General features: G+C 39.0%; 1 protein-coding gene across 1 annotated transcript in view; it reads left to right on the top strand.

Annotated features, from left to right (window-relative positions):
* The window catches only part of MDN1 (midasin AAA ATPase 1), a 172,875-nt gene extending 147,538 nt beyond the window's left edge, over positions 1–25,337 (top strand). The window contains exons 84-102 of the mRNA XM_027855090.1: positions 80–217; positions 1,450–1,591; positions 2,458–2,630; positions 3,358–3,510; positions 4,284–4,425; positions 5,792–6,096; positions 6,626–6,787; positions 7,361–7,462; positions 9,048–9,249; positions 10,222–10,392; positions 11,266–11,429; positions 14,349–14,438; positions 15,852–15,967; positions 16,764–16,938; positions 18,106–18,179; positions 18,287–18,401; positions 19,676–19,739; positions 20,314–20,456; positions 23,647–25,337. Of these exons, the coding sequence (XP_027710891.1) occupies positions 80–217; positions 1,450–1,591; positions 2,458–2,630; positions 3,358–3,510; positions 4,284–4,425; positions 5,792–6,096; positions 6,626–6,787; positions 7,361–7,462; positions 9,048–9,249; positions 10,222–10,392; positions 11,266–11,429; positions 14,349–14,438; positions 15,852–15,967; positions 16,764–16,938; positions 18,106–18,179; positions 18,287–18,401; positions 19,676–19,739; positions 20,314–20,456; positions 23,647–23,835 (2,820 nt within the window). The 3' untranslated portion in view covers positions 23,836–25,337. The remainder of the gene's footprint in view (positions 1–79; positions 218–1,449; positions 1,592–2,457; positions 2,631–3,357; positions 3,511–4,283; positions 4,426–5,791; positions 6,097–6,625; positions 6,788–7,360; positions 7,463–9,047; positions 9,250–10,221; positions 10,393–11,265; positions 11,430–14,348; positions 14,439–15,851; positions 15,968–16,763; positions 16,939–18,105; positions 18,180–18,286; positions 18,402–19,675; positions 19,740–20,313; positions 20,457–23,646) is intronic.
* The last annotated feature ends 2,660 nt before the right edge of the window (positions 25,338–27,997 follow it).

Raw genomic sequence — 27,997 nt, 5'->3', positions numbered from 1 at the left:
AAAAAAAAATGACCTTTTTTCTTGTTCTTTACTAGAAGGAAATAATTAATTTCTTCTGCTACCTCTGTTTCCTTGAAAGGGATTTTGCCTCCCCAAAGAATTGATGGAAGAGTCTGCAGGAGAAGGAGCATCAGAATTCCATGACTATGAAGGAGGTGGAATTGGAGAAGGTGAAGGCTTGAAGGATGTGAGTGACCAAATAGAAAATGAAGAACAGGTATGTGGTGATCCCTCTTTCCTCTCTCTGTTTCTTTCTATATAGGCAAAATTAAGGGGGAAAATTATTTTTTGCTAGTCTCACAGGGAATCTTATCATTTAGCCGTAGGTTACTATCCATCCATTTGAAGAAAAACAAATGAGCTTTTTGGTGTTAGCTTATCTTTATTGGGAGTCTCAATGGTTTTAGAGGTCCTTTAAGGAGCATTTTTTTCTTGGTCTTGGTTCTTTAAATTTTTGAAAAATTCAGCCAGTCTAAAGGAAGTTGTGTAGCCTTTTATGTTATAATCTACATCCAGCAGGGGACAAAAGTGCTCTGTTGGCATGTAGCTTTCTGTTACTAAAAGCTCTTTGCTAAGGAAACTTTTTTTTTTAATAATTCTGGAGTTTTCCTTCTTGGAATCAAGACTTCAGTGTTGAAAAAAAGTTTTCATACACTTTGGACTAAACTATTTTATCTCCACTTCAGCAAGTATCTGAATTGGTGGATATTTAGTAGTATGTAAACCATGTATATGTGTTTATCAAGAGTGACAAAGAGGTATGCAAAGATACTGAAATTATATTTCTTTACAGTGTGTGACTAGACTCTGAGAGACGGTATGGTATAATGAATCATATGCAAAGCTAAAATTAGGAAGACCTGGGTTTGAATCCTAGTTCTGTTACTTATTAGCTATTGGATTAGGGGCAAGCTACTTAGCCTCTGAATACCCCAGGCAACTTTCTGAGGCTGTAAACTATACCTGTGTTGCTGATAATGTAATGATGGAGAGAGTTTCCACACAAGGGGTTTCCTGAAGTGCTGATATCACAAGTCTGTTCCCACCCATCTCTGCTCCCCAAAAAAGAAAAGAAAAGAAATACTCTAATCTAGCAGTTTGCAAACTGTGGCTTATAGGTGAAAATGCAGCCTTTTCCTGTTTTTATAAGGCTTGAACTAAGAATAAATTTTTCATTTTTAAAATAAAATTTTATTATATTGAAACATGTAAAAATCATTGTTAGCTCACCAGCCTAAAAGAACTGGCAGCAGCCTGATTTGTCCTTCAAGTAGTAGTTTGCCAACTGTTACTCTAATCATATTCATAATTGTCAGGCTAATTTTTTTCCAATGTAGAAAAAGTGTTTTATGTGATTGAATTTGAGATTTAAATTTCAAGTAATGGTGAAACAAAATTACTTAATATTAAGTTATTCATCAATGTCTTTGACAATGTTATTCAATATAGGTAGAGGACAGTCATCAAAAGGGTCAAGAAAAAGAGAAAGAGGACCCAGACTCAAAACCTGATATTAAAGGAGAAGATAATGCCATTGAAATGTCAGAGGACTTTGATGGGAAAATGCATGATGGGGAACTGGAAAAACAAGGTTTGGCACTTTTGACTAATGTGGACCATGTATCACTTTATTCTTATTTTGGGAAAAAAGATAAAGTACAGTCCAAGAAACTCCATGTTTTCATTCATCTAATCTGTTAGAACAAGTTGGTTCATAACAATGTGTAGAGATTGTTTGAATTATAGTTGGTTTAAGAGCATTTAGTGTGAGCATGTGTATCTCTCTCTTGACAAAGGCAAAAATTTCTAGTTGATTTCAAAGAAGCCTCCTTTCCCCAGTGACCTCATATACCTGCTTACAAGGTGACTTCTTTAATTTCAGAGGGCCTCTGCTACAGTTGTGCTTGCCTGAAGCCGTGCATAGGTCAGCAAGGGGACTACTGATATCAAAGCACAGTATATTATGATACGAATTATAGTGGGGTTAAATATTGGGTAAAAAGAAAATGGTAGCTTGGGGCAGGGGGTGGGGAAGGGGTCCAGCTCTTGCAGAAATGAAAGTTACTATTTAGATTATAGTGTTATAGCATTACAGCTAAAAGGAGATTTAGGTTGTCTTCTAATACAAATGCTTCATCTTACAAATAAGGAAGTTAAGGACCAGAGAGATAAAAGGCCTTCCACAAAGTTACCAACTAGTAGCAGGCAGATTTAGGACTAGAACCCAAGTCTTCTGATTCATTTCACTGATCTCTCTCTACTGTACCGATGGTCTAGTCTAAGGTGTTGTGTAAATGGAGCCAATTGTTTGGCTGTTAGGTAGACACCACCTATGAGTCCTTATCTACCATGGAGAGGTTTTAGTTTTTATATGAACAGGATCTGTCTGTCTTCTTTTCCACATTTCCCTGTGTGCTGGGATATGTCTTATTAAGCTGAATGCCTCTCCCCTTTCAGAAGAGGATGATGAGAAATCTGATAATGAAAATGAAGAACTGGATAAACAGATGGGAGATCTCAGTGGAGAGGAAGCTGAAAAACTAGATGAAAGGCTCTGGGGTGATGATGAGGAGGAGGAGGAAGATGAAGATGACAGTAAGGCAGAAGAAACTGGACCAGGAATGGATGAGGTAATTTTGTTTAAGGAGGGGAAAAACCCAGTAAAGTTTCAGGGTCATAGCTTAGTAAATTATATAGGTCATATGAGAGATAATTTCTTACTACTCTTTTCTTCCTTATAAACCCTCATCACCCCCCCCACTTTTTTTTTTCATCTTTCTATGCTTTTTCCATTTCCCTTCCTTTCCTTTTCCTTCTTTGCTGCCTGCCTCCCAAGATTTATTAGTTTCATTGGTTGCATTCAGTGTTTTGTTAGTGAGATTGCTCTGTGGGTAAAGCTGTGGATTGTGAATTAAGATTAGGAGACAGAGAGAATAAAAGATTTCTTTTGGTAAAAGTGGTTTAAGGGTTGAGTCTGTCAGTGGCCACAGAATTCCTTCAATTATTTTGGTTATTCCAGATGTATAAAATGATGGACCTGGGAAGATCTCAGAGCCATTTGGTCCTTACAGTGAGAAATAGGATAATAGTTTCATATTTATTGCCTGAGCACAGCACTTCGCGTACTGTTCATACAAATAACTCTTGGTACTGATGTTTGGATTTACCTTGAATGTTATCCTTCCAGGCGTCCATAGTTCCCTGTGGGCTGTACATTTCTGTATTGTAAGATTAAGAGAAAATTGCAAAGTCTAAGAACTAAATTGTTGTGTAAACAGTTTCTGGGATTGAGTGTGAGAGTTTTTGTGTCTATACTTCCCCATTACACACTTTCCCCACCTTTTTCTGTCTGTTAAGGAGGACTCTGAACTTGTTGCAAAGGATGACAGCTTGGATGCAGGCAATCAGAACAAAGATCAAAAGCAGCCAAGCAAACAGGAAGAAGAGGGAGCGGGAGAGGCAGATGATGACGGACAAGGCAAAGAGAAAATTCACGAACAAGTAGATGAGGTAATAAGAATTTCAAAGTGAGTCCTAGATATAGTGGTGATTAATTGCAGATATAGACAACCCAATGAAAACTTCTTCCCGACCCTAAGACTTTTTGAGGTAGGAAACCTGTTCTCTTGTGTTCAAATTGTATCCTATATCCTGAGTGTGTGTGGACATCACAGTAAACAAAGCACAGCTCTTACAGACATCATTGTTGAGTAATGTGGAATGGAACTGGTGCTGGGGGAGCTAAGATGCCTCTCCCATCTCTTTCTGTTTGATTTTGTGTAAGTCTGTGCCTCCTGGCCCTTAGGTTCTTCCTAAGAATGTAGGTTTCACTGGTAATTTTCTGTGTTTGTTGGCCACTGTAAGCATGAATCTTAGAAAAAGACATTATATAGATAACTAATATACAAGCCTGCCATTAATTAATGAAGGATCCCCTCCTCAATTGCTTCTACCCCTTTTCATCCATTTACTATCATTCTGGTTAACATGTAAAAGAATGTACAAAATGGGTAGTGCATTTAACTGCCTACAAAGAGGTAGAATATCCATAAAACTATGTTAATACTTTGGTGTTAAAAACTAAATTTTTTTCTCTGTGGTTTGTCATTGAAGAACCTACACAGAAAGAGTTTTGAAATGACAGCATGACTGTTAAATTCTTTGTTTGACAATGATAAATTGAATAGACTGATTGATACCTAGGAACATCATATAGCAATCCCTTCTAAGAGAGTATGTGTTAATACAGTGTTCTCTTTGGTCCGCTTTCCTCTGCCTACTAGAGGGAATATGATGAAAATGAAGTAGATCCTTATCATGGCAACCAAGAAAAGCACCCTGAACCAGAGCCTCTGGACCTTCCTGATGACCTGAACCTTGATGGTGAAGAAAAGAGTGATGAGGAGGATAAAGCTGAAGAAGGAGGTACCGATAGAAGAAACTGCTTCATTGGTTGGAACATGCCAAAAGTGGTTGAGAAATATATTTTGCTTTCTCAAAAAACCCTTGTGAATTGAAAAAAGAAAACTCCATAAAAGATAGAAATTGGAATGGAGGTCAGGCCAGAAATCATGTGATGAGATCAGTTTGAACTGGTTGCCTGTTTGCTTGGTGTTTTTTTTTCCCCCACTTAGAGTAAAACAGTGATCTATATAGCAGTAATAGAGAAAGAATATAGAGTAGTCTATATATAAGTAAAACTCATTAACTGATTGGTGTCTCTTTAGTCTTAGTATTATTTCACATTCTTGTATTGATGTTCCTCCTAGCCACTTCGTATCTTTTTCTTGTCTCTTCTCATTATATATGCTTGTGTTCTTCTCCCTCCCCTTATTTTTCTTTCTCAGTTTATGTTCATGCATGTGAACCCACAATATATATCATAGCCTAGAATGTCTGGACTAGTGTCTGTATATTCAGTGTACACTGATAAAGCCTAGCAGCAGCCATTTATGCTGTAGATACTTAATTATAGACTGTCATTTTGGGAAGGGACCTTACAGATCATCTCCTCATTTTAATAAGAGATGAAAAAAACTAAATCCTGGGGCAGCTTGGTGGCACAGTGGATAGAGCACTGGCCCTGGAGTCAGGAAGACCTGAGTTCAAATCTGGCCTCAGACATATAACACTTACTAGCTGTGTGACCCTGGGCAAGTCACTTAACCCCATTGCCTAGGGGAAAAAAAAAAGAAAAGAAAGAAAAGAAAAAAACCAAATCCCAGAGATACTAAGTTTATGTGCATAAAGCAAAGAGCTAGGGACTTTGAACCCAAGTCTTCCAGATTTCTATGCTCTTTCCACCTTACCATGAACCCTTGGCTTACTTCTTTCAGTTGCAGGTGTGAGTAGGCATGACCCTACTCATCTACAAAGTAGCATGAAGTTAATAAGTTCATTTGACATAGAAAATTTCAAATTTCTGAATAGAAATGTATCACATAACTTGTAGTGATTTCCTTTAGGTGTGGAGTAGTTTGTGCTGCCATTTAACTCTCTCCAGATGAATTTGACCAAGGAATGAGAAAGCAATATTCTGTTGGAGGTGCTATAACAAAGACTAAATGAAGGGTTGTCACTAAACATTTCAAATAAATAGAGATAGCTTCCATTTGAATTCATGCTATAACTTTTATGTCCAATGAAGAACTTCCAGTTCTCATTCCCAAGGTTGATACTGAAGACATTTAAGTTAAGTTAGTTTCATTTCTTCTGTGTTCTAGAATATGCTTTTCGTTGTGGATTTCTGAAATTCACTCTTCCTTTTACTTTTTCACTCATCTCTCTCCAGAAGCAAATCCTCTTGAAATTGATGAGAAGCCAATGGACCCAGAAGAAGCTGGTTGTGGAGCTGAGGAAAAAGAGCAAGATGCTATTCCTGACCAAAGCGAGGAAGTTCAAGATCTAGGTATGCCTGAAGAAGGAACATCTGAAGATAACAAGATGGAGGAGGAAAAAGAAGCAGAGGCAGAAACTGATGACCAAGAGAAAGATAGTGTGGAAAACTCAGATGAGAACGCAGCTGAGGAAGAGCAGCAGCACCAGGAGGCCAGCGAGGAGAATGGAGTCCCCACTCACAAAGGCCTCCAGCCTCAGGTGGGGAGGTGATAGCACATTGTTCTCCCTCAAAAACAGAGAGGGCAAGAATTATCTCTTTTTTGTTGGAATATCTGTGGTGTGGCAGGGTTAGAAAAATAACCTCCCTAACACTCCCTTGTGATATATTTAATATTTTGCTTCTACTCATCAGACAGCATGAAGCAGTAAAAAGAGAACTGGATGTAGGGTCAAAGGATCAGGGTTCAAATCCTGACCCTGTTCAGTATAAAGTTGAGCAAATCACTTGACCTCGTGAGGTTTTGGGTTCTTCATCTGTAAAATAATGGGGTAGGACAACAAATGACACAACGTTTTTCTACCATGTAAAATGGTGGGGTTAGACTAAATGATCTGTGAAGTGACTTTCCATCTGCTTAGGTCTGGTCAAGCTGAAGACTTGAAGAAGACCCTCCCATAGTTAGTCACTTTTGTGATGGGGCTGTAGCCTACTTCATAGTTACTGTGGTTTCCCTTATATTGCATCCTCTCATAGTGCTAATTATTATGTTCACTTTGACCTCCTCAGAAAGAGGAGGAAAAGGAAATTCCGGAAGTGGATGAGGAGGTGCCTGAAGCCATGGAGAGGAAGGAACATGAATCCTGTGGGCAGACAGGAGAGGAGAACCTGCAGAGTGAGATTGCTGTTGAGCTAGCTGGAGCTGCATCTGAGAAGGACCAAGCTAAAGAGGTGATTTGGAGTTTCACTTAACAGCTCAAGCTTGCTCTTATTTGGTGGTTAACTCCTTTCTTTTCTCTTTGTTGCTCTCTGTGCGCATTCTCCCCCCTCCCCCCCCATTAAAGAAGTCTTGGTAATGATTGGGATGTATCATTTTTTTTTCTTTTCTAGACACTCTATACTTCACCTTTAATTATGTTTCATATGTATTTGTCCCACAGAGAAATCTACAGAAGAGCATGCATTTAAGAGATTTATTTTATAATTAGCAAGTGTTATTGGCATGATGGTTTTGAAGAAACAGTTTAATTATTTTTTAAAATAATTCCCTAGGAGAGAGATTAAAATTGGCTTTCCTACAGTGATATATTTGTAGGAGGGTTATCTTCTATTTGGCTAGCCAACAATTTCACAAACACTTTTAACTTTTATTTTTATATCCTAGATCATGAAGGGAATGTTCTTATACATTGACCTGTATAGGGAGAATGTAAGGTCAATGAATGTTAAATTGGTTGTTGTCTACTAGAATAAATTGTTGATGAGTTCTTCTTGCCTTAGTCCTCTTTGGCCTTGGATTTTTAGGAACATGGAAGTGGTACTGCAGACGCAAGGCAAGCAGAAGGCCATGAGTCCAAGCTGATGTCCCGGTTGGCATCTCAGAAGCGGAGCAAGAAAAACACACAGGTCTTTTTCTTTTTTATCTTCTCAACTAGTGTGTAGGCTGTAGAAAAGAGAACTTATTAACAGGACCACCAATACCTGCTCGTCTCTCTTCCTCCCCCTCTTCCTGACCCTGTTCCCCATAAGTACTCTATTGGAAAAAGTTGAAACTACTTTCCCTGGTAGGGCTGCCTTGCTGTGACTTCCTCCCTTGGAGCATCCTATTTCAGGCAGAAACCATTCCTCATTATCTTTGTTTCTTCCCTACCAGTACCTATTACAGTGTTTTATACTTTGGCCATAGTACTGTGTTTTATAGACCTCAGATTTTGTTGACATAAGTACTCTTTCCACTGACACAAATCACAGCCTATTGATAATATTATAGATGATTTCTGATAGTAGCTGTGGCCATAAAAATTAGTCACCTGATGGCTAGCTTGGTATTGGATGTTTCTGAACTCAGCTAGGCTTATCCTCCAATAAGAGGTGTACAGTCAATCCCCAGACCTGTATTATGTAGGCTTTTCAGTAGTTACTGAATGAAATAATGTTAGCTTGAGACAGTCTGTAAGATTTCCATCTGTTAGATTGCCTGGTGGACAATTAGAAGAACAAATCTTGTTCCCAAGGTGCTTAGCAAAACCAGTCACCCATGTTTTAATACATCTCCAGTTTTTTTTTATTCTAGTTTCTATTTTGTTTTTAATTTATGGAATAAAACAAGCATTTCCATAACATAGTACAATAAAAAAGATGAGTGCATATGAAACTGCAAATCTGCTATGCACAACTTGCTCTTCCTTTCAAATATACAATAAAATTATCATGCAAATTTCTTTTTCCCTCCATTTTCCTCCCTCCATTCCTCCTCCTCCTCTCCCACTCTGGAGATGGCTACAATTAGACATCAATAGGTGTGGTGTGTGTGTGTGTGTGTGTGTGTGTGTGTGTGTGTGTAAAATTATTCTATACATACTTCTATTTATCATTTCTTTCTCTGAATGCAGATAGAGTCTTTCTTCATTTGTCCTCGTTAATTTGGGTATTCATAATAGACAGAATAACTTATTTGCTCAAAGTCGTTCTTAAAACAATATTGTTGTTACTGTATACAATGTTCTCTTGGTTCTCTTCATTTCACTCTTCATTATTTCATGCAGAGTCTTTCCATGTTCTAAAATCGTTGAGCTCCTCATTTTTTTTAGAGCACAGTAGAATTCATCACAGTCATATACCACAACTTGTTCAGCCATTCCCCAGTTGATGGGCATCCCTGCATTTCCAGCTCTTTGCTACCACAAATGAGCTCCTATAAACATTTTAGAGCATATTGGTAGTTTAATAACTCTTTGAGCATAATTCCAGATTGCTGTCCAGAATGGTTGGGTCAGTTCACAATTCCACTAGCAGTGAATTAGTGTCTCAGTTTTTCCACATTCTCTTCAACATTTATCGCTTTGCCCTTCTATCATTTTAGCCAGTCTGGTAGGTATAAAATGATATCTCAAGGTTGTTTTAATCAGAGCATTTTTTCATATGACTATAAACTATTTTGATTTCTTCATTGAAAACTGCCTGTTTATATCCTTTGACCATTTATCCACAGAGTTTTAAGAGAAAGCCTGGCCAGGCTAACAATGAGCGCTCCATGGGAGACCACAGTGAGCATGTGCATAAGCGGCTAAGAACAGTGGAATTCACCAGCTCAGCAGAGCAAGAAACAGCCCAGCCCCAAGCAAAAGTTGAAGAAGCTGATGCATTTGAACATATTAAGCAGGGCAGCGAATCCTATGATGCACAGACCTATGGTAGAGTATCACTGGGTACCACGGTTGCCCTCGTTGATGCTACACGTCTTTTTGTGAGCTGAGTCTGTGCAGTTTCCTTATTAACCTACCTTAATTTTAAATTTGGAGTTAAGGGAGAAAATGATTTATGGATAAAAAATCTGCTCAAGTGCTCTTGGAGGAAATTCTGATGTGAAATGCATATTGCAATATAGGCTGAAGATTTCTATACCTAATGTGCTTTTTAAAATGCTTTTATCCTTTCAAAACAATCCCACTTAGTGTACTGCGTTCCCAGGTAGTTTGTTGCCTATAGGTCATTTAAGGATGACCCCTACACTAACAAGAGCTATGAACTTGAAATAAATGTTTTCCTCAGTGAAAAGGAGAGGCAGAATGGAGTAATGAATTAAGTGTAGCATCAGGATTCAAACATGCAGTACCTTCTCCTAGAGGTCACTCCCTGACCTCTCTATATAGCCATCTATGTACATGGGATAAGATTTACAGCTTATGTTTCTGTAGCACTTTCAGGCCAATGACATTTTCCTCACAATAACCTTATTAAGGGAAATAGATAGAGTATTATCCCCATCTTACAGATAAGGGAACTAAGGCTCAGAGTAGTTTAGTAACTTGGCCAAAGTCGGACAGCTAGTCAGTATCCAAGAGTCCAGATTTAAACCTAGGTATTCAGATTCCAAAATCAGTGTTCCCCATGCCTTTTGTATGGACTGATGAGTAAATATTATGGATTCAGTCATATTTATTTGGTGCATCTATTTCCATAGTGATGCTTAATTTGCACATCTATGGAAAATAGTGAGAGGCAGTTGTTACTTCTTTGCAACACAGGGGACTCTAGGGCAGGTATTTTGCATATCTCATACAGTGGGACTAATAAATCTTGCAAATTAGAAATTAGTGAAGTATTGTGGTAAGTCCTTACTTTCCTCCCAGTGATCTAGATGAATTTTTGTGCTTTGACTATAGATGTGGCCAGCCAGGAGCAGCAACAGTCTGCTCATCCCCCCAGCAGTGAGCAGGAAGAGAACTCAGAAGATGCTTCTATGGAAATAGATGAACAACAAGAGGATCTCAAAACAGTAGATACAAAGGCGTTGAAGCCAGATGAAGTCAAGTCTGGTGCCTTAGCAACCCAAGGTAAAGCTAACTCCTCTTCTGCCCCTTCCAAAATGTATTCTGTTGTGTATCTCATGTCTTTCCCCATAACTAGTTTGCACTTGTGTCCCAGTGGTCACAAGACTTGGTAGTCTTTAATTCTTCAGTGTGTTACTATTTTGGGTTTTGATTCTGTGTAAAATGTTAGGTTTCTTCCTGAGTTGAGGAAGGAAAAAAAAGCCACCTTTGAGTATAATGAAAACCTGACTTCTAACTCTGAAGGGGAAAACTTCCTGAAGTGCTGAGTTAAAAGCTAAGGTTCCTGATTAGAAAGCCTTGGACATGTTTATCCATGGTGTCCTGCCAGAGTCATGGGGTTTATGTAGATTAAGGAAGACACATGCAACAGTTTGATTCATTTGATCTAAAATAATATGGAACCTGAAACAAGTTGATAACTAAGTGCCCCCTCACTAAAGAGCCAGTCTTGTGCAAAATGCAGAACCCACCTCTTGCTCCTTGAGTAGGCAGAGTCTTTCTTCACTGGGTACTCAAGGCAATAGTGAGAGCAACATCTTGGACAGAAGGGATATGTTGCAGTTTAGGGTACAGAGGGAAGTATTAGCCATAAAGACAAGAGGGAAAGCCCTCTTTCTTCTAAGAGTAGAAGAAATATAGGTGCAGTATTATGTGAAGGTGAAGTTGGGGATATTTGAGTAAGGTTATACCAGTTGGTCTCAGACTCCTTTATAAAATAGGAGGTAAGGTATTCTAATGAAGGAATGCTGAAAGATGGGAGTCAGTAAATGGTGTTTTAAGAAGAAAGAAAAGATGGAATAACCACTGTGCCAAAGGAATAAACCAGGTTTAGATAGTAACATAGGATTTGATTAGTATATTTTCATGTAACAATAGGTGATGATGAGACTGATATGGAGACCCAGCCAATCAAGTCAGAAGAAGACCAAGATCTGAGACCAGACAAATCACCTACCAAAATGGAAAATGAAAAGCAAGAGAGAAGCAGAGAGTCAACCATTCATACTGCACCTCAGTATCTCACAGACTTGACTTTCCAGGTATCTTTGATAAATTTCTGATGTCAGAAGTTGCCAAAATGCTTTTTAAATGATTTTCAAGTTCAGTCCAGTGAACATCAAGTGCCTACCATGTGTAAGACACTGGGAACACAAAGAAAAAATGTTCTCCAGGACATTATCTTCAAGGAGCTTATAATCTACTGGGAAGATATGATATATGCAAAGATAAGTAGATAAAACTAATTTAGGGAGGAAAAGAGCACTGATGACTGTAGGAATCAGAAAGGTTTCTGTTGGTAGGTGGCATCTGAGCTGAGGGATTTTAAGATGCCCAGGGTGAGGAGGGGGTACCTTCTAGGCAGAAGGAGAGGACAACCTTTGCAAAGGCATGGAGGTGGAAATTGGAATGCGAAGTTCATGGAACAGCAAGTAGTCCAGTTTGGCTACAACATCCAGTGCAAGAAGAGAAGCAATGTGAGGCAGAGTTGGAATGGTAGATTGGAAGCAGACTGTGGAAAGCTTGACATGAATGTCAGACTAGAGGAGGTTGTGATTTATCCCTGGTCAATTGAAAAATATTTAAGATTTTTGAGATAGGAAATGACTTGGTCAGACCCCTATTTTACAAATAGTAATTTGAAGGTTATGTGGAAAAGGTAAAAAGAGGGGAGAGACTGTAATTAGGACCACCAAATGAAGAGCAGAGGCAAGAAGTGCTGAAGTTCTGACTTAAGTAAAGGAGTGGCATGTGAGCGTGGAGAAGGAGAGGGGAGGATTGTGAAGAGCAAAACTGACCAAGGTAAATGGGAGGATGAGGGGCAGAAGAGAGGGGAAGGAGATTGTGAATACTTTTTTGGACTTGTTGAGTTTTAAAAGCCATTGAAACATCCCTGCCTGTTCAGCATGCAGTTGGGGATGTAGAGAGATTCAGAATGGATATGAGGAGTCATCTGCATAGAAATAATTGAGCCTATGTTGCCAAGATCATCAAGAGAGATTGAAGATAAGCGGCCTAGGGACAGATTCTTGCAAAATATCCATTCTTAATGGTTGTGTGAAGGATGATGGTCCAGCAAAAAAGAGAGAGAAAGGACAGTTATGTAGATAGAGGGGGAAACTAATGGAGCAGTGTTAGGAAGCCAGGATAGAAGTGAGTAACGAAGAGAAGTTGGTGGTGGACAGTATGAAAAATTGGAGAGCATTCAGTTAGAGTGAGGATCGAGGGAAGGCCTTTGGACAATGAAGTTAAGACTTTTGGGAAACTTGGAGAGAGCACTTTCAGTTGAGCAGTAGGACTGGTAGCAGTAGAGAAGAGGTCCAGGGAGATAGCAGGAGACTGAAGATGAGAGGGAATGGGTTTTTTGAAGGTAGAGAGTCAGAGGCACAACTCGAGGGGCTGGCTTTGGCCTGCAGAGGGCTACTTCTTCCTCAGAGGCTGGAGCAGAAGACGACAGAATGGGAGATGATGTTGAGGACTTTTACGGTGTATTAGGGAGAAGAGGAAACCACAGCAAATAATCTCTTTCTTCAGTGTATTAAGAGACAAAGATCTCTGCTGAGGAGGAAGAAAGAGACAGTATAGGGAGTTTAAGGAGAGGTGAGAAGGTTTGGAATAGCCATTGTGGAATGTGTGCTAGGGAAGAATAAAAGGACTGTGCATCAGGGAGGACTCAGTCAGTGGGCTGGTGACTTTGACCAGCGCTGAGTGAAGAAGATAGATGGTGAGGAGAACCCAGAGTTGGGCTTTGGCAGGGCATCAAGAGTAATAGAATAAAGGGGCAGAGGATTCAAGGTTTAAATCCTCTAGTTAAACTGGTCAACTCATAGGATCAAAACTATGGAAAAACAGTCAGATTGAGGTGATGGACTGGGAGAAGAGAGAGGACTAGAAGGACTGGACTGGAAATTACAATGAAGATGAAGAGTAGATTTGGGAGGTTTGGGGGAAAAGAGATGTGGTGAGAGAGGAAGAGAAAGAATATCAATAAGAAAACAATAATTTCAGGAATTTAAGATCATGGTGAACATAGTTTTGTGTAATAGTGAGATCCAGGTTGTAGAGCATAGAAAAATTGAGGCGGCCAAAATGAGGAGCATTAATCTGTATATTGAATTCCCTGAGAATGAGGGCAGGGATTGGGGTTGAGAGAGAGTAAGACTGAGCCAGGTATTAAATTCTGTGGGAAGGGTGGCAAACATCAAGAGAGCAGGTTTCGTAGTGATTGTGGTAGAGTAGCAGGGGCTATGCCCCTCCCTAGGGTGTTATAGGATATGAGGAGCAAGGAAGCAGTCAGCACTCTTATTTTAGATTCTAAAATCTGTTTCTGGGATAATCCTCTTTTAATTTTTTTTAAAATAACATCAGAGGCGTTGCGCTCTTCAGATCATTCATACCATCTATCTGAGATATAGGTAGTAGCAAAACAGGGTTGTTACTCCTATTCCTTATAGAACTAAACAGGGAGGCAGTCCTTACTTAGTGGCTGAGTCGGCTTTAAGCCCAATTTTACTGTTCTCATCACAATTATAGCTACTGATAACACTGTATAGTTAGCCAGTGCTGAGAGAAATCATTGACTTACAGCTAGTGAGTGTACATGCTGACACCTTTGACTTACGTCCTATCTGCAGAAAAGCTCAGCTGCTGTTTTTGTTTTCTTTTTTACTTATAAATTTATATGCCCTTGCTAATCTCTGACTATGTCTATAAATTAAGACATGAAGCAAAAAAAAGAAAGGTGGAGGGCAGTGCTCAGAATGCTAAGATCATGGGTTTGGAAGGCACCTTGGAGATCATCTAGCTCAATCTCACAGTGTCTTTTAATTATGAAGTTAAATTAAGTCTCTGGTATACAAGGTGACTTTCCTTTGGGAAAGACTGAGGAAGAGGTATCCCATGACAGGAGCAAAGGGCACAACCATTCCTGACTGAACTAATTTCTGACTTTCTATTCTTAGCACATTGTCAAAGATGTTGGGAAACTAAGGCAAGAGCTGGAAAGACAGCTGGAAGCGTGGCAGAAGCAAGAGCCTGGACACCCAGATGAAGTGAGTGACTTTTTTAGATTGATTTTAGACAAGCACCAGGTTACTGACATGAAAAATCCTGAGATTTCAGAGGATCATTGATTTCAAGCTAGAAGGGTTTTTAGAGGTCATTTTACAGATGAATGATAGTATGAAAAGTATTTGTTAAGCTCTTACTCTATGCCAGGCACTATGCCAAGTGCTGGGGACACAAGTAGAAAATCAAGAGAGTTCCTGCTTTCAAGGAGTTCACCTTTTAATTGGGGGACAGAACATGAAAAAGGGTTCCAATGCAAGATAGATGGCAAAGTCCAGGGATCCTCACAGTTCCTTGGCCAAGGAGGTAGATTCTCCAGACATATAGAGGGGATGCCCTGTGGCAGGGCACCCAGTAAGGACTAGGATCTTCCATCTTACTGGAAGACTTCTTGTAGCCTGGTCTTCTCTGCCCAGTGAGGGGATGCTATGTGTCAGAGGTCACACAGCTTATAGTGGCAGAGCCCAGATTGGAAACCATTTCTTCTGACTCTAAATCCAGAGGTTTTTCCACTGTGCTGTATTCCATGGGTTCTTCTTTTTAAAAATCTCAACATGGATCAGTTGTTTTAAAGACCTAGGAAACTTCATACCTCCTATTCAGTAGTAATAGGAAACAGCAATGGCATGGATAATTGAAACCTTAAAAGCTCCATTTTATCCAATTATTTCAGCCTCTTTTTCCATTATACTTTTTATCTGAACTAAGAAATAGCAAAATTGATTTATTCAGGCTGCTTTGATTCTCTTCTCTTACCCATGATGGAAGCACTCATAAAGCATGTAGTGGTCAAAAGGAGGTGGTGCATTAATGAGGGGGGATTGAGGAGGATGTAAAAGCAGTCCACCTATATGGGACACTCTTGATTAATCAAGGGAAGGTTGCCATTATTAATGACTTTTTGGGATCTTTTTTAAGTGTCTTCATTATGACCACACACATGCACGTACTAATAATATACTTGGTCCATTGTATTAGCAGAAAAAACATGTTGGTAGGGTGGCCAGAGGACTAATTTATATGGTTAGTTCCTGGAGGTACTTGTATTTACTTGGCAGCTTTGCTTTTGGAAACATGTCCATGTTGAAGGGGTTGGCTCTTATTATCAACACCCATCTACTAAAAAAAGGAATCTTTCATCTAGAGCAAATGTTGCTGCATTTGTATATGTGAATAATCTAGTACCTCCTCATGGAGTTTTTCCTTCCCTCAGTCAGAATTGAGTGGTCACATATTCTTCATGGAGTGTTTGGGATGAGGAGAGCAAGGCAAAGTGATTGAGTAGCACAGGGCAAAAATTAGAGATTGCTCTGTAGGGTACTCTTTGCAAAGCTTCTTTCCAAGTGCCATCATAATTTACTCTCAAGTAATGAAGGTTTCTCTATTCTTTGTCTTAGGAGAAGGCAGCTTCTGAGATGTGGCAGCAGTACCTTGTCCTGACTGCCCCTCTCTCACAGCAGCTCTGTGAGCAACTTCGACTTATCCTGGAACCCACCCAGGCAGCCAAGCTAAAGTAAGTGGTTTTAGGTTTTTTGTTGTTGTTGTTGTTGTTGTTGTTTTTCAACTAATTGATTAAAGTTCCCTGCATACCTATGGTATATAGGCAACTTGGTGATTTGGGCAGTTATAGTCTATCCACATGGGTACTTAAAAGTATAGCCTAGTTATGGGGAAAGAACATACCATCATATTGCTGGCATTCTGAATTTCTTTTCATGTGACTTGGAGTAAAGTTTATCATTTGAATTCCTTGTTATTTGTGCTAGGAATTTTGTTGGTATTCATGAAATTCATCCATTAGCCTCTGTTCAGAAACATTAGCTGATGTTTATCACACTTCTTTTCATGTAAGAGAGTTGTTATTTTTTGGTGTGTCCAAAATCATAGCCATGAAGGTCTGGATCCAAGAACAAGGATCTTTGAATGTTTTTTCTTTTTTGATTTTGGTTCTGCTTCTCAACTCTCCTCACCTATTCCCCTAAATCAAACTGAACCAAACAACTTAGGGTTTATTTTTTTAAACTCTATTTTATATAAAATTTTATATTTTTCAAAACTTATTTTATGACTAACTTGACTATAACTAGACTAACAATCTAGTCTACCCATTCAGATTTTTATCTGTTGGTCAGCATCATCTGAATCCTTCAACCTCATCTGATGACGCCTTGATTGCTTCAGGTGTCTTGACTGTTGGGTTTGATTTATAAAGTTACATTAAGGTGGTTTTGTTATTTTAAAAAATACCAGTGAAGTGATGGACTAATGTAAGCTAAAATATTTATGTAATTTCCCCCATAAATTCACAGAGGAGACTATCGAACAGGGAAACGATTGAACATGAGGAAGGTCATTCCGTATATTGCTAGTCAGTTTCGGAAGGACAAAATTTGGCTTCGAAGGACCAAGCCCAGCAAACGCCAATATCAGATTTGCCTGGCCATTGATGATTCCTCTAGCATGGTAGACAACCACACCAAACAGGTAAAGAGGAAAGACAGTAAGAGAATTTGTACGATGAGGAGTACATGAGTGATAATGCAGTCACCAAATTTTTTTCAGTGTCTTGAGAGGTGGATGTGAATTGTTTATAGTAGTAATCAGTTCATCGAAGAAGCAATAATATAATTGAGACCCAGAATTTAAAGTGTCTTCTGACTTAGAGTAGTAAGTTCTGCTTGGATTTTTTTTATTCACAGACAATTTTGAGATCATTGGAGTAATTTTGACAGTTACCACTTTATCCAATAAATTTTAAACTAAACTGTGCTGTTAATCACTTATCTAGTCAGTTGAATCTGAACAGGTATTTTTGAAGCATGCTCACAGCACAGAAAGTTTTAAATGCTTCCACATTACCCTTTTTTTGGTCAGATTAGTAAAGGGTCACTATGCCAACCACCCCCCAAACATCTGTGTGTTTCATTGTAATTCTCTTAAGTAAGCAGAAATGAAGTTGGAAACCTTGTTCTAGCTCTGTTGCTCTAGAAAAATAATCATACTTGTATTGTAATAGTTATGTTAGGTACTATAAATACAAGTAACACTAAACATACAGACACACACGTACTCTTTTATAAGAAAAGTTGATATTTGTCATCTTAGGCCTTTTGCAATAAAATCAATTGTTTCAACATCCCAAACTGAAATTGTCGAGTTGTTAGAATTTCAACCAATGTTGATTAAAAAGTTGCAGTACAACAATGCAAAGGTATGTTTCTGCATTCTATTTTTTTTTTTTTGGCCATACTTGATTCTTAAATTGGATTTGATTAGGGCCTGCCTATACAAAAGATCGTTTTCCTCTGTAGTCAAAAATTGAACATATATTTTGGGTTACCTCCTTGGAGATTATATCTTAGGTAAGTGCTAATGCAGAGACTTGAGTGATGTAGACCTGAGTTAAAATCCAGCCTCAGACAGTATGTGTACTTGCTATCACTATGTGTGTAACCCTGGGCAAGTCACTTAATTTCTATTTGCTTCAGTTCATTCAACTGTAAAAATGGGTTAATATTAGCACCTACCTCTTAGAGTTATTGTGAGGATCAAATGAGAGAATATTTGTGAAGCACTTAACAGTGCCTGGCACATAGTAGACACTTAATAAATGTTTGCTTCCTTCCTTCAACTTCCTGTATCTTTTTACAGCTTGCATATGAGTCATTGGCAGTGATTGGAAATGCTCTGGCCCTTTTGGAAGTGGGTCAGATTGCTGTATACAGGTAAGGATGCTGTTTCCTTCTGGAGAGGAAAAAACCCAGACAAATTGAGGTTTGGTTATTTAGATCAGATGCCCAAAATAAGTCCGTGTATTTTTTTTTTCTTTAAGCTTTGGGGAAACTGTTCAGCTGCTGCATCCATTCCATGAACAGTTTAATGATCAGTCAGGAACCCGGATACTGCAGCTCTGTAAATTCCAGCAAAAGAAAACTAAGATTGCTCAGGTATGAAGGAAAAGTGTAAATGTTATTTGGGCTAAATGGTCTTTTGTAGTTATTTTCTTCAGTTTTTAATTTGTCTCTTATTTTTATGTCATTCGTATTTCTGAATATCCTCCCTCTACCTTTAACTTTACATATCAAGCCATCCCTTGTAACAAAGAATAAAAAAGAGGAAGGAAAGCAGTTCAGTAAAGGCAAACAGCATCAACCAAGTCTCACGGTATATGCACCATTTTCCACCCATAGTCTAGCACCTCTTTTTTTCAAATCAACTATTTTAAAGTAATGTAGGATAGGCAGGACTACTGTGAATTGTAGAGGTTCCCAAGCCTTAGCTAGTACTCCCTGTATTTTAATTGACATTCAAAATAAAATTCCATTATAGAAAGAAAAAATGTGGACATTTCCCTGGAGTCAAAACAGGAGTTGATCTATATTTCTGAATTCTCTAAATATCCCTTGGATGAATTTACCTATAATTACAATTCTGTGCCTAATATCTCTTCCCCCACAATGTTTTGCTCTTCTGAATAACTCACAGTACTTTGTGGAGAGAGGTAGAGGAAGGAGGAAGGAAGGAGGACCTCAGGTGATTTGTTTTTTAAATAGTGGATCTACTGGAATGAATCAAGTGGCTGGCACCTGCAAACATTGGGTTATAGAACTGGTTCTAGACTTGGGTCTGGAACTTTTCTTTTAATGTGCCATGGCCACTTTTATCTTGAGAACTTTGGAGTATTTTATAAAGAGAATTATCTGTTCCTAATGACTCCATCAGATGGGATGATGATCAGGTATCACTACAGTTTGGGGTTTTGGAGAAACAAAATCCAAAGGTCTTTTGCCATGGTCAATCCAGCAGTTGCTGTGAAGGGTAACTCTGTCTTCTGCATCTTCTAATTCAAGATTCTGTCTTTAGACTTTAAAGTTTCTTTGTTATTGTTGTTGAATATTTTTTTTGTTGACTTATCCAAATTCACTGTTCCTTTTGGAAATTATGGGGGAGCATGTCCCTCACATACGTTACACTTGGGCTATCCTTTACAGAACCCCAAGCATTATTTCCTACCATTTATCTTGGCCAAGCCTGGGAAATTCATTGATGCCATGATGCAGCTTCTGAAGCTTTCTAGCCTTGATGGGGTGGAAGGTTTCTATTTCATCATCTGTAGTCAAGAAATACAGGCCCCTTAGGGGTTAAAGTCTTTTATGTACATTAGGGCAAGAAACGACAAATATGAATTTTTTGCTTTTTTTTCTGTTTCCTATTCACTCAGTTTTTAGAATCATCAGCAAGCATGTTCACTGCTGCACAGCAGCTCTCTCAAAATATCAGTCCAGGTGAGCCCAGTTCTGTCCTTTTTGGTAGTAAACTGGTTACCCACTTGTTCCCATTTTCACCCTATTTACCACACAACATGCAAACCTGTCACTCCCTCTGAATATCTGCCCTTCTGGAAACCTTTCATTAAAAAGTACTCAAGTGGATGGGTTGGTGGTTTCAGACAAAGATGGAAATTCCTGGGCACAAAGTCAAATTTCCATAATAATGGAGCAATACCAGTGAGTCTAATCTGTAATCAACTCTACCTCATCTCCTGGTTTTAAAATACAAAGATATATAAACACATGTGCTATCCCCACTGTTGGTAGCCTGGAAGCCGAGGACTACCAACTGGTAGGTAGGTAGAGACTCTGAGTAACTTCCCTGCAAATAAAGCTCCAAGGTTTCTCATCTATTTCACCAGGCCTGTACCTCTTCTATCATAGTACTTCATTTTCGGAATTGTTCTCCTTAATTGTAATAATATTGGCACAGTTTCTAAAAGTTGCCAGATTTTTTCCTAATATGGGTAATTGAGTTATTAAAAATGACTGATTTTGTTCCTTCTCCTGTGCACCTTCTAATACCTAGAAACAGCCCAGCTGCTTCTCATAGTCTCTGATGGCCGAGGCCTTTTCTTGGAGGGTAAAGATCGAGTCAGAGCAGCAGTTCAGACTGCCCGCAGTGCAAACATTTTTGTCATCTTTGTCATACTGGATAATCCCACTTCTCGGGTAAGTGGATGCTAAAGGGAAAGTGTATGTTTGACAGATTTTTTTCTGTGACTTTTCTATGAGAAGAATGGTACGTGTTGATCCTTGTAAAGTGGATTTTGGTTTTATACCTTCAATTAAATCTGATAGCTATACCGTATACTAGATTGGAAGACTAAAGTGAAACAAGCTCTGCCTTAAAGGAACTTACTTTAAACTTTAGTCTAGTTTCTTGAAGATGGGTTTAAACACACTTGAAAATGTTTATTACTCCTTTCCTCATTTACTAGCATTGATATCAGTGATGATCTATCTAATGGCAATGAGCATACAATACCAAAAGTATGATTTGTTTCAAGCACTATACATCAATTGTGCTAAAGTGTGTGGCTAGGATTTTTTTGGGGGTTAAAGTAATACATTTTAAGAAAATTAAGAATTTTTTAAATTTAAATTTTACTTTTTAGGCAGTTGGGGTTAAGTGACTTGTCCAAGGTCACACAGCTAGTACGTGTCAAGTGTTTGGTCTGAGGATTTGAACTCTGGTCCTCTTGACTTCAGGGCCAGTTGCTCTATCCACTGCGCCACCTAGCTGCCACTAGAAAATTGAGAATTTAAAATAACTTTGCCATGAAATAGTGTTTCTCCTTCACTTTAGTGCTTCATTAACTATAGGATTTTTTATATTCATTCAGTCATCATTCAGCATATATATTAATTGCCTGATGTGCTGAGAGCCCCTATACCAAGCCTTTGTCAAGTTAGAGTATTTCTTTTTTGGAGATGTAAAGTTTAAATAACCTGCAGATCCTGCCTTCATGGAGCTTAAAAAGTCTTGGAGAAGATGTGTAAGAAGGTCATCAAGGGGGCAAATAGGACTAACCTTAGTATAAGGAGTAAGGGTCTCTACTTTGTGACTAGATGGAAAATCAGAAGTTTGCTGTGGGGTCAGGGGGACACAGGTGGCTCTTAGTAAAATATATGAAACAGTGGTAAGTTAGAGAGGTAGAAAATGAGAGCTCTGAAACTGGGAGGAGGAAACTATTCCCAAGGGCATGGTCAGAGAAGACTTTGTGCAGGAAGCAACAGTTGAAATAGACTTTAGAGTGAAGAGTGGTAAGAAAGAAATTCCAAGCATAGTGAACTATATGAACAAAGACATGAAATCAGGAGCATACAGAGCATGTTTGGCAGAAAGTAGTTCAGTTTGGCTAGACCATAGAATATGAGGCAGGAAGTAGTAGTCGGAAGAGGAGGAGGAAGAGGTGTAGTAGGAGATAGTAGTAGGTAGTAGTAGTTAGTAGAAGAAAAAGACTGAAAAGTAGATTGCTCCCAGATAGTGGAGGCTTTTGAAGGCCAGATAGAACTGTAATTTTACTCTGGAGGCAGTAGGGGCCCTTGACGGTATTTGAGCAGAAAGGAGGGACAAGATGAGGTAAGTCTAATGTTGGTATGATAGATTGGAGATAGGAGTAAGAGGCGGCAGTAATAATCCAGACATGCAAGTAGGATCAGGGGAGAGGATAGTAATCTATATTTCAGATATGTTATTTGAGGCAAGAAGAGGACATTTAATTAGAGGTGTCCTGTGAATAGCTGAAAATGAAGACTTGGGGTTTAGAAGAGAGGTTGGTCTTGGAGAAAGATGTTTGGAGTTAATCATCTTCATAGTTTGTAGTGGAAATGAATGGGGTTAAATTAGACTGCCAAGGGATAGAATGAGTAAAGAAGAGAGACCAAAGATGGAACTTTGGGGAATATCCACTTTCACCAGCAAAGGATTGGTTTTGTTTTTAAAGCACTTAATAACTGCTTACTATGTATGGCACACTGTGCTAAGCAGTAGAAATAAAATGAAAACACAGTCCTTGCCCTCAAGAAGCTTACTTTTTAATGGATAAGGACAGTGCTCCTGCTGAGGTGGCAGCAGGATGTGGAGAAGAAAATCCACAGAAGTGAAGCCTGGAGAGGAAGGAAGGAGTGAACATTGCTGTCCTGGGTGCTTCCTTAAAATGGATGTTCCAAGGGAATTGGCCAGTGGGGGAGGGAGGGTGTTACAGGTGGAGGGATCTTTCAAGGTGAGAAAGCCTTTAGGGAATGATGGAGAAAGTCCAGAGTCAGGGGCAGAACCCAGAGAGGATTGAAAGAGTAGATGATTCAAGAATTAGAAGAGAGCCATGAATGTGTAGTTAGTGTCTCTAGACACCAAGTGAGCATGGAGTTAATCAGCAGGTGGAGTTTTTCCATACTTTGTAGAGATCAAGGGAGGGTGAGGACTGGAAAAAGACCGTTAAATTTAGGAATTAGCAGGTCATTGCTGGCCATTGTGAAGTGTTGGGTATAATTTTTTTCCAGAAGTTCAGTAGCTATGGGAAGAAGAGAGTTGGGAGAATAGTTGGGTAAAATCAAAGGGTGAATCTGAGGGTTTTTTAGGATATCAGAGACCTAAACATGTAAGTAGATGGAAAGGAAGATAGTGAAGATGCATGAAATGGAGGGGTTGACTGCAGAAGATGAGACAGAATGGGATCCAGAGTATAGGACCAGAAGGAATGTCAGAATGAACAGTGGTGTTGATACATTTTGAGCAGTAGAATACTCTAGTTGACATCAGATGGTCTCTGTCTTCTCAATGAAAAGGGAAACAAATCATCTGCTATTTCAGTGTTTTCAGAGAAGAGAAAATATTTGAAACAGTTCATTGAGCCATTGTGAGAACCTAGGTGAATTTATTCATCATAAATTTATAGTGGCTGAAAACATGTTAATTTTAATGACTGACAGGATTCCTGCAGGAGTTAGGGAAATTGGATGAAATAGGGGTTACCCATCCATGTGATACAGATTAGTAGGTTTAGAATGGTTGAGTGTTAGGGAGTGAAGGATCCTAAAGTACTTAGAGATCTGCCTTCTCCTCAATAAGAAATTATTATTTAATAGAAATAAAGGCCACTTTACTGTCCAAGAATTTAGTTTGGGAAATTCTAAAGTTCTCAAATCAAGAGCCAGTTGTGACTGATGAAACTTGAGTGATCCAGCCTTCAATTCTGAGTGTTTTCTTCCTATGATGTATCAATCCTTGACAACAATCCTCTCCCTTGTATTTAGCAGTTTTAAAGCTCATTTTGTCTCTGTTTTCAAAAAAGCAAGGAAATAACATCAAATATGCCTCACATCATTCATATTTTTTTCTTTCTGTTCATACTGGCAGGATTCCATCTTGGACATTAAAGTTCCAATATTCAAAGGACCAGGAGAACTGCCGGAAATTCATTCCTACATGGAGGAGTTCCCTTTCCCCTTCTATCTAATCCTTCGAGATGTGAATGCACTTCCTGAGACACTTGGCGATGCCCTCAGGCAGTGGTTTGAGCTGGTGACAGCTTCTGATGGGCCCTAAAACCTGACAGCAGAGCCTGAAGCCAGCTCTTCATTTGTAGCATAGTTAGAACAACATTCCTTGTTACCAGATGCTCCCAGTTGGATAGCTCTTTCTCAAGTTGAAGAAGTTTCAGATGTGTGACATTCTTGGATCCTTGTTCTTCAGTGAACCCAGAGCTTATTTACAAGATCTCACAGTTTTGGCTACAGTGCTTAAAATAGTCAGTATTTACCTTTTAATTTAATAACACTACATCAGAATCTAAGGATTTCTCTCTGGGAATGGTACACGTGAGCCTAGGGGGAAATGTAGTTAGGGCATTGGTAGAAACATTGTTTTCAGTATAGCCTCACCTGTGAATTCTTAGAGGTGTTCTGCCATGTTCACATACCTGCCCTGGAATCATTATTGCTCATGAGGACATCATATCATTGTCCCAAAGCTCTTGCACCATCCATTTTCTCAAGCATCCCTACTCTTCTCTGCTGAAAACAAGCTTGGAGGATTTTCTAGGGAAGGAGTACTGGCAGCAGCCTTGGAGAGCAGCTGTCAGTAATGTACAGGAGGGGTTGAGTGTAGACAGGAGAGCTAATCAGCTTCTCCCCAATAGCAGGAAGAAGAGTAGCTGTGTTTTCCACCTTTTCTTTGTTGCAGCTTTGCCTTAATAAGCCTGCGTCATGCATTCACCAATCCTAAGTGACTGAGACAACTGATTTAGGCTGGTGGGTTTTGAGGATAAGAGACCATTTCTTATCAGAATTAGTGTGAAGGGAATGAACTGTCCTAGAAGGGAGATGCCATGTGCTTTCTGTGTTTTTGTATCCTATCTAAGCACTGTGGATTCTAGTTAACTTTCACAGCAGTTTTTAGGCCTTGTGGAAATGGGTTTTTGTGTCCCGTCTTTGCTGCTCCCTCCCATTTGCTACTGTAAGCTACTATGCAATGATGAAAAGGTTATTTTTGCCTGTTGCTTTATTTTTTTCCAATATCTCAGTGCCATTGTTTACCACCATTGTTGTAGTAATTTATTTCTTTAGCTGATATTTTTCTTAACTGTTGGGGAGGAGGATGTGATAGGAGAAGCAGGTTCCTCATGCTACTTTTGAGCAGTGAGGAACCAGGCTTATTTCTAAGGAAGTGCTGTGTTTGGGAAATACTGAGCAGCTGAATTTATTTTTGCAGTCAAAACATGTTCATGGTTCTTGGGAGGGTTTCTATTCAGCCAAAAAAACAGTACTTGAATACTTGAAATTGTGTTCTTTGTTCTATTTAATAACAATTTTTAAATGTTGCTGGTGTCTGATGTCAAAAAGATATTTTGTAGTAAACATGCCATGATATGAATACCTTTATGTATGTATTTGACACTGTGAAGTTTGCCACTTGTCTGAGGTGGTCATTAAAGGCAGATTATTTGTTGGTTAACCAAGTGTCCTAAAGCATGTACATGATTTTTTGTTTTTCATTGCAAAAGCTATGCAGCTTCTATTCTTGGAAAATAAAAAGATGTATTACTGTTGTATGTAACTCATAGCCATTCTTAATGGAATTAGGTATGGTTGACTGAAATCTGTGTCAGGTCACCCACTGAGAATTAGTAAATGAAAATGGCTGACATTTATATAAGCTTTCATTTTACATACAAGCCTGTGAAGTAGGTATTACAGGTATTAAAATCCTCATTTTACAGCTGAGGAAACCGAGGCTTATAAGAGTTAAGTGACTTGGCAGTGGTCACATAGTAAATGTTAAATGTAGGATTTGAAATTTACAGCTATGCTGGATCACAGTAGCAAAAGATGCTAGTGGGAATCTGAGGGATGCAGTGTTAAGAACTGGTTTAGAAGGAAGTTACTTCCCAGGAAAGGTTTGAGAGAATTAGCATGATTTATAACTCTGTGTGTGTGTGTGTGTGTGTGTGTGTGTGTGTGTGTAGAGAGAGAGAGAGCTTTTTTGGCAAGGCAGTCGGGGTTAAGTGACTTGCCCAGGGTCACACAGTTGGGTTGGTAAGTGTCAAGTGTCTGAGGCCGGATTTGAACTCGGGTCCTCTTGACTCAAAAGCTGGAGCTTTAGCCACTGAGCCATCTAGCTGCCCCGATTTACAACTATAACATGAGTCACCAGTAAAGGAGCTAGCAAACATGGAATTTTCTAGGAGAAATAGGTTGTTTACAGACAAATCCCTACCGGATAGATTCTTAGCTTATGAACTATATGAGGCCTGGGCCTTCGTCTTCTGTGCTCTTCTGTGCCCAGTTTTTTCCTTAAAGAAGATGGCTGGAAAGCTATAATCTGATAATGTTGGAATGAGAAAACCTATTACTGAAAACGAGAAATGGCAAGCCCCAAGAATGGATTATCTAGTCAGACCCCTTCATGAAGCATGGGTCATCTCTATTACATGACCAACAAGTGATTATTCAGGAAGACTTAAAATGATAGAGAATTTTCCATCCCCTGAGTCACAGCTAATTCCACTTTGGGCAGAGTTCTAATTCTGATGCTTTCTTTTATTGAACTGTAATCCCTCTTCCTCTAATTCTCCCTATTGGTCTTTATTTCTGCCCTCAGTGGCCAAGTGGAGTAAGTCATCTCAATTTCTACACTATAGCCCTACAAAGATTTGATTACAGTAATTGTGTGTCATTTCTCTTCCCTGCCTCACTCATTCTTCTTCAAACTAAATATTCCAGAGGTCTTAAGCTAGTATTCATATGACAGTTTCCAGTTGCCCTTACAGTTGGCTTTCTGGATGTAGCTTGTTAATAACCTTCCCCTAAAATATGGTTCTCTAGAACTAGACAAGAGTACTCACTCAGATAAGGTTTGAACAAGGAAGGAGTACAACAGGACCATCTATCTTTTTTGTTTTGGATTCTGTACTTCTAATATAAGCTCGTCAAAATCATTTTCTGGTTGCCATTTTACATGGTTGATTCATATTAAATATACAAGCCACAAAAAAAACCAAACAGGTTTTTGTCATCACATAGTGCTGTTAGACACCTCTCTCTAAGCCTGTATTTGTGCAATTTATCTTAGAAACCCAAGGAGTAAGACAACGTTCATACTTAACTAAATCTCATCTTACTAGATTTGGCCCATTGTTTTAGCCTATTAACCTTTATACTAGTTCTGTCATTCTGTATATGAATTGACAAAGTGTCTCATGCTATCTTTGGGGACAAGGTGGAGTAATGTACATTTAAATGGATGTGGGACTGGTTGACAACACAAAGGGTGGATACAAATGGGTCAGTGCTAACGTGGGAATTCTCTAGTGGAGTGCGTAGGGATCTGTTCTTGGCTCTGTGCTATTTGATATTTTTATCAAAGTCTTGGATGAAGGCATATGTGGCATGCTAATCAAACCTGCTAATACATAAAATCCAGGAAAATCAAGTCTGGATCCAAGAACATTTCAATTTTATTAGAATTCAATTCAACAAATATTGCTAGAGATGCAAAAAAAAAAATACCCTCTATGATCTTGCCTTCTCTGAGGAGTTTCGGCATGAATGCAAGTAAGCAAACACAAACTAATTGCAAAAGGGATGGTGCTAATGACGGGGCAATCTCAGGAGGTGGAACCTGAAACCTAATGTCAAACCCTAGCTCTAGCAAGTACCTAACATCTGTGTGACCTTAAGCAAAATCACTTAAAATTTCTCAAAAGATTCAGTTTCCTGACCTACAAAATGCAAATAATATTGGCACTACCTTTCAGCATTGGTGTGAGGAAAGGGCTTTGTAAAACTTAAGGTGCTAAGTAATGTGTAATTTATTCTATCCATTCTAAAATATTCAGGTCAGACGCAACCTCTATGGAATCTTCCCTGATCCTATTCCTCCATCTCTCCCCACTCCAGCTGAAAATCATCTCTGTGAACTGCTTTTTAAAATGATGATGATAATAGCAGCTAACATTTATATAGTGCTGACTGTGTGCCAAGCACTGTACTAAGCACTTAACAATTATCTCATTTGATCCTCACAACAATCATGGGATGTACTGTGAAAGCCATTTTACAGATAAGGAAACTGAGACAAACAGGTTAAGTGACTCGCCCAGGATCACACATCTAAAAAGTGTCTGAGCTCAAATTTGAACTGGAGACTTCTGACTCCAGGTACAGCTCTTTATATGTAGTGCTACCTAGCTACCAATATAGTATGTAGT

The sequence above is a fragment of the Vombatus ursinus genome, unplaced genomic scaffold (genome assembly GCF_900497805.2).
Source record: "Vombatus ursinus unplaced genomic scaffold, bare-nosed wombat genome assembly UNPS02000582.1, whole genome shotgun sequence".
In the NCBI taxonomy this organism is placed as follows: domain Eukaryota; kingdom Metazoa; phylum Chordata; class Mammalia; order Diprotodontia; family Vombatidae; genus Vombatus; species Vombatus ursinus.
This window is presented reverse-complemented; position numbering and strand designations above follow the sequence as displayed.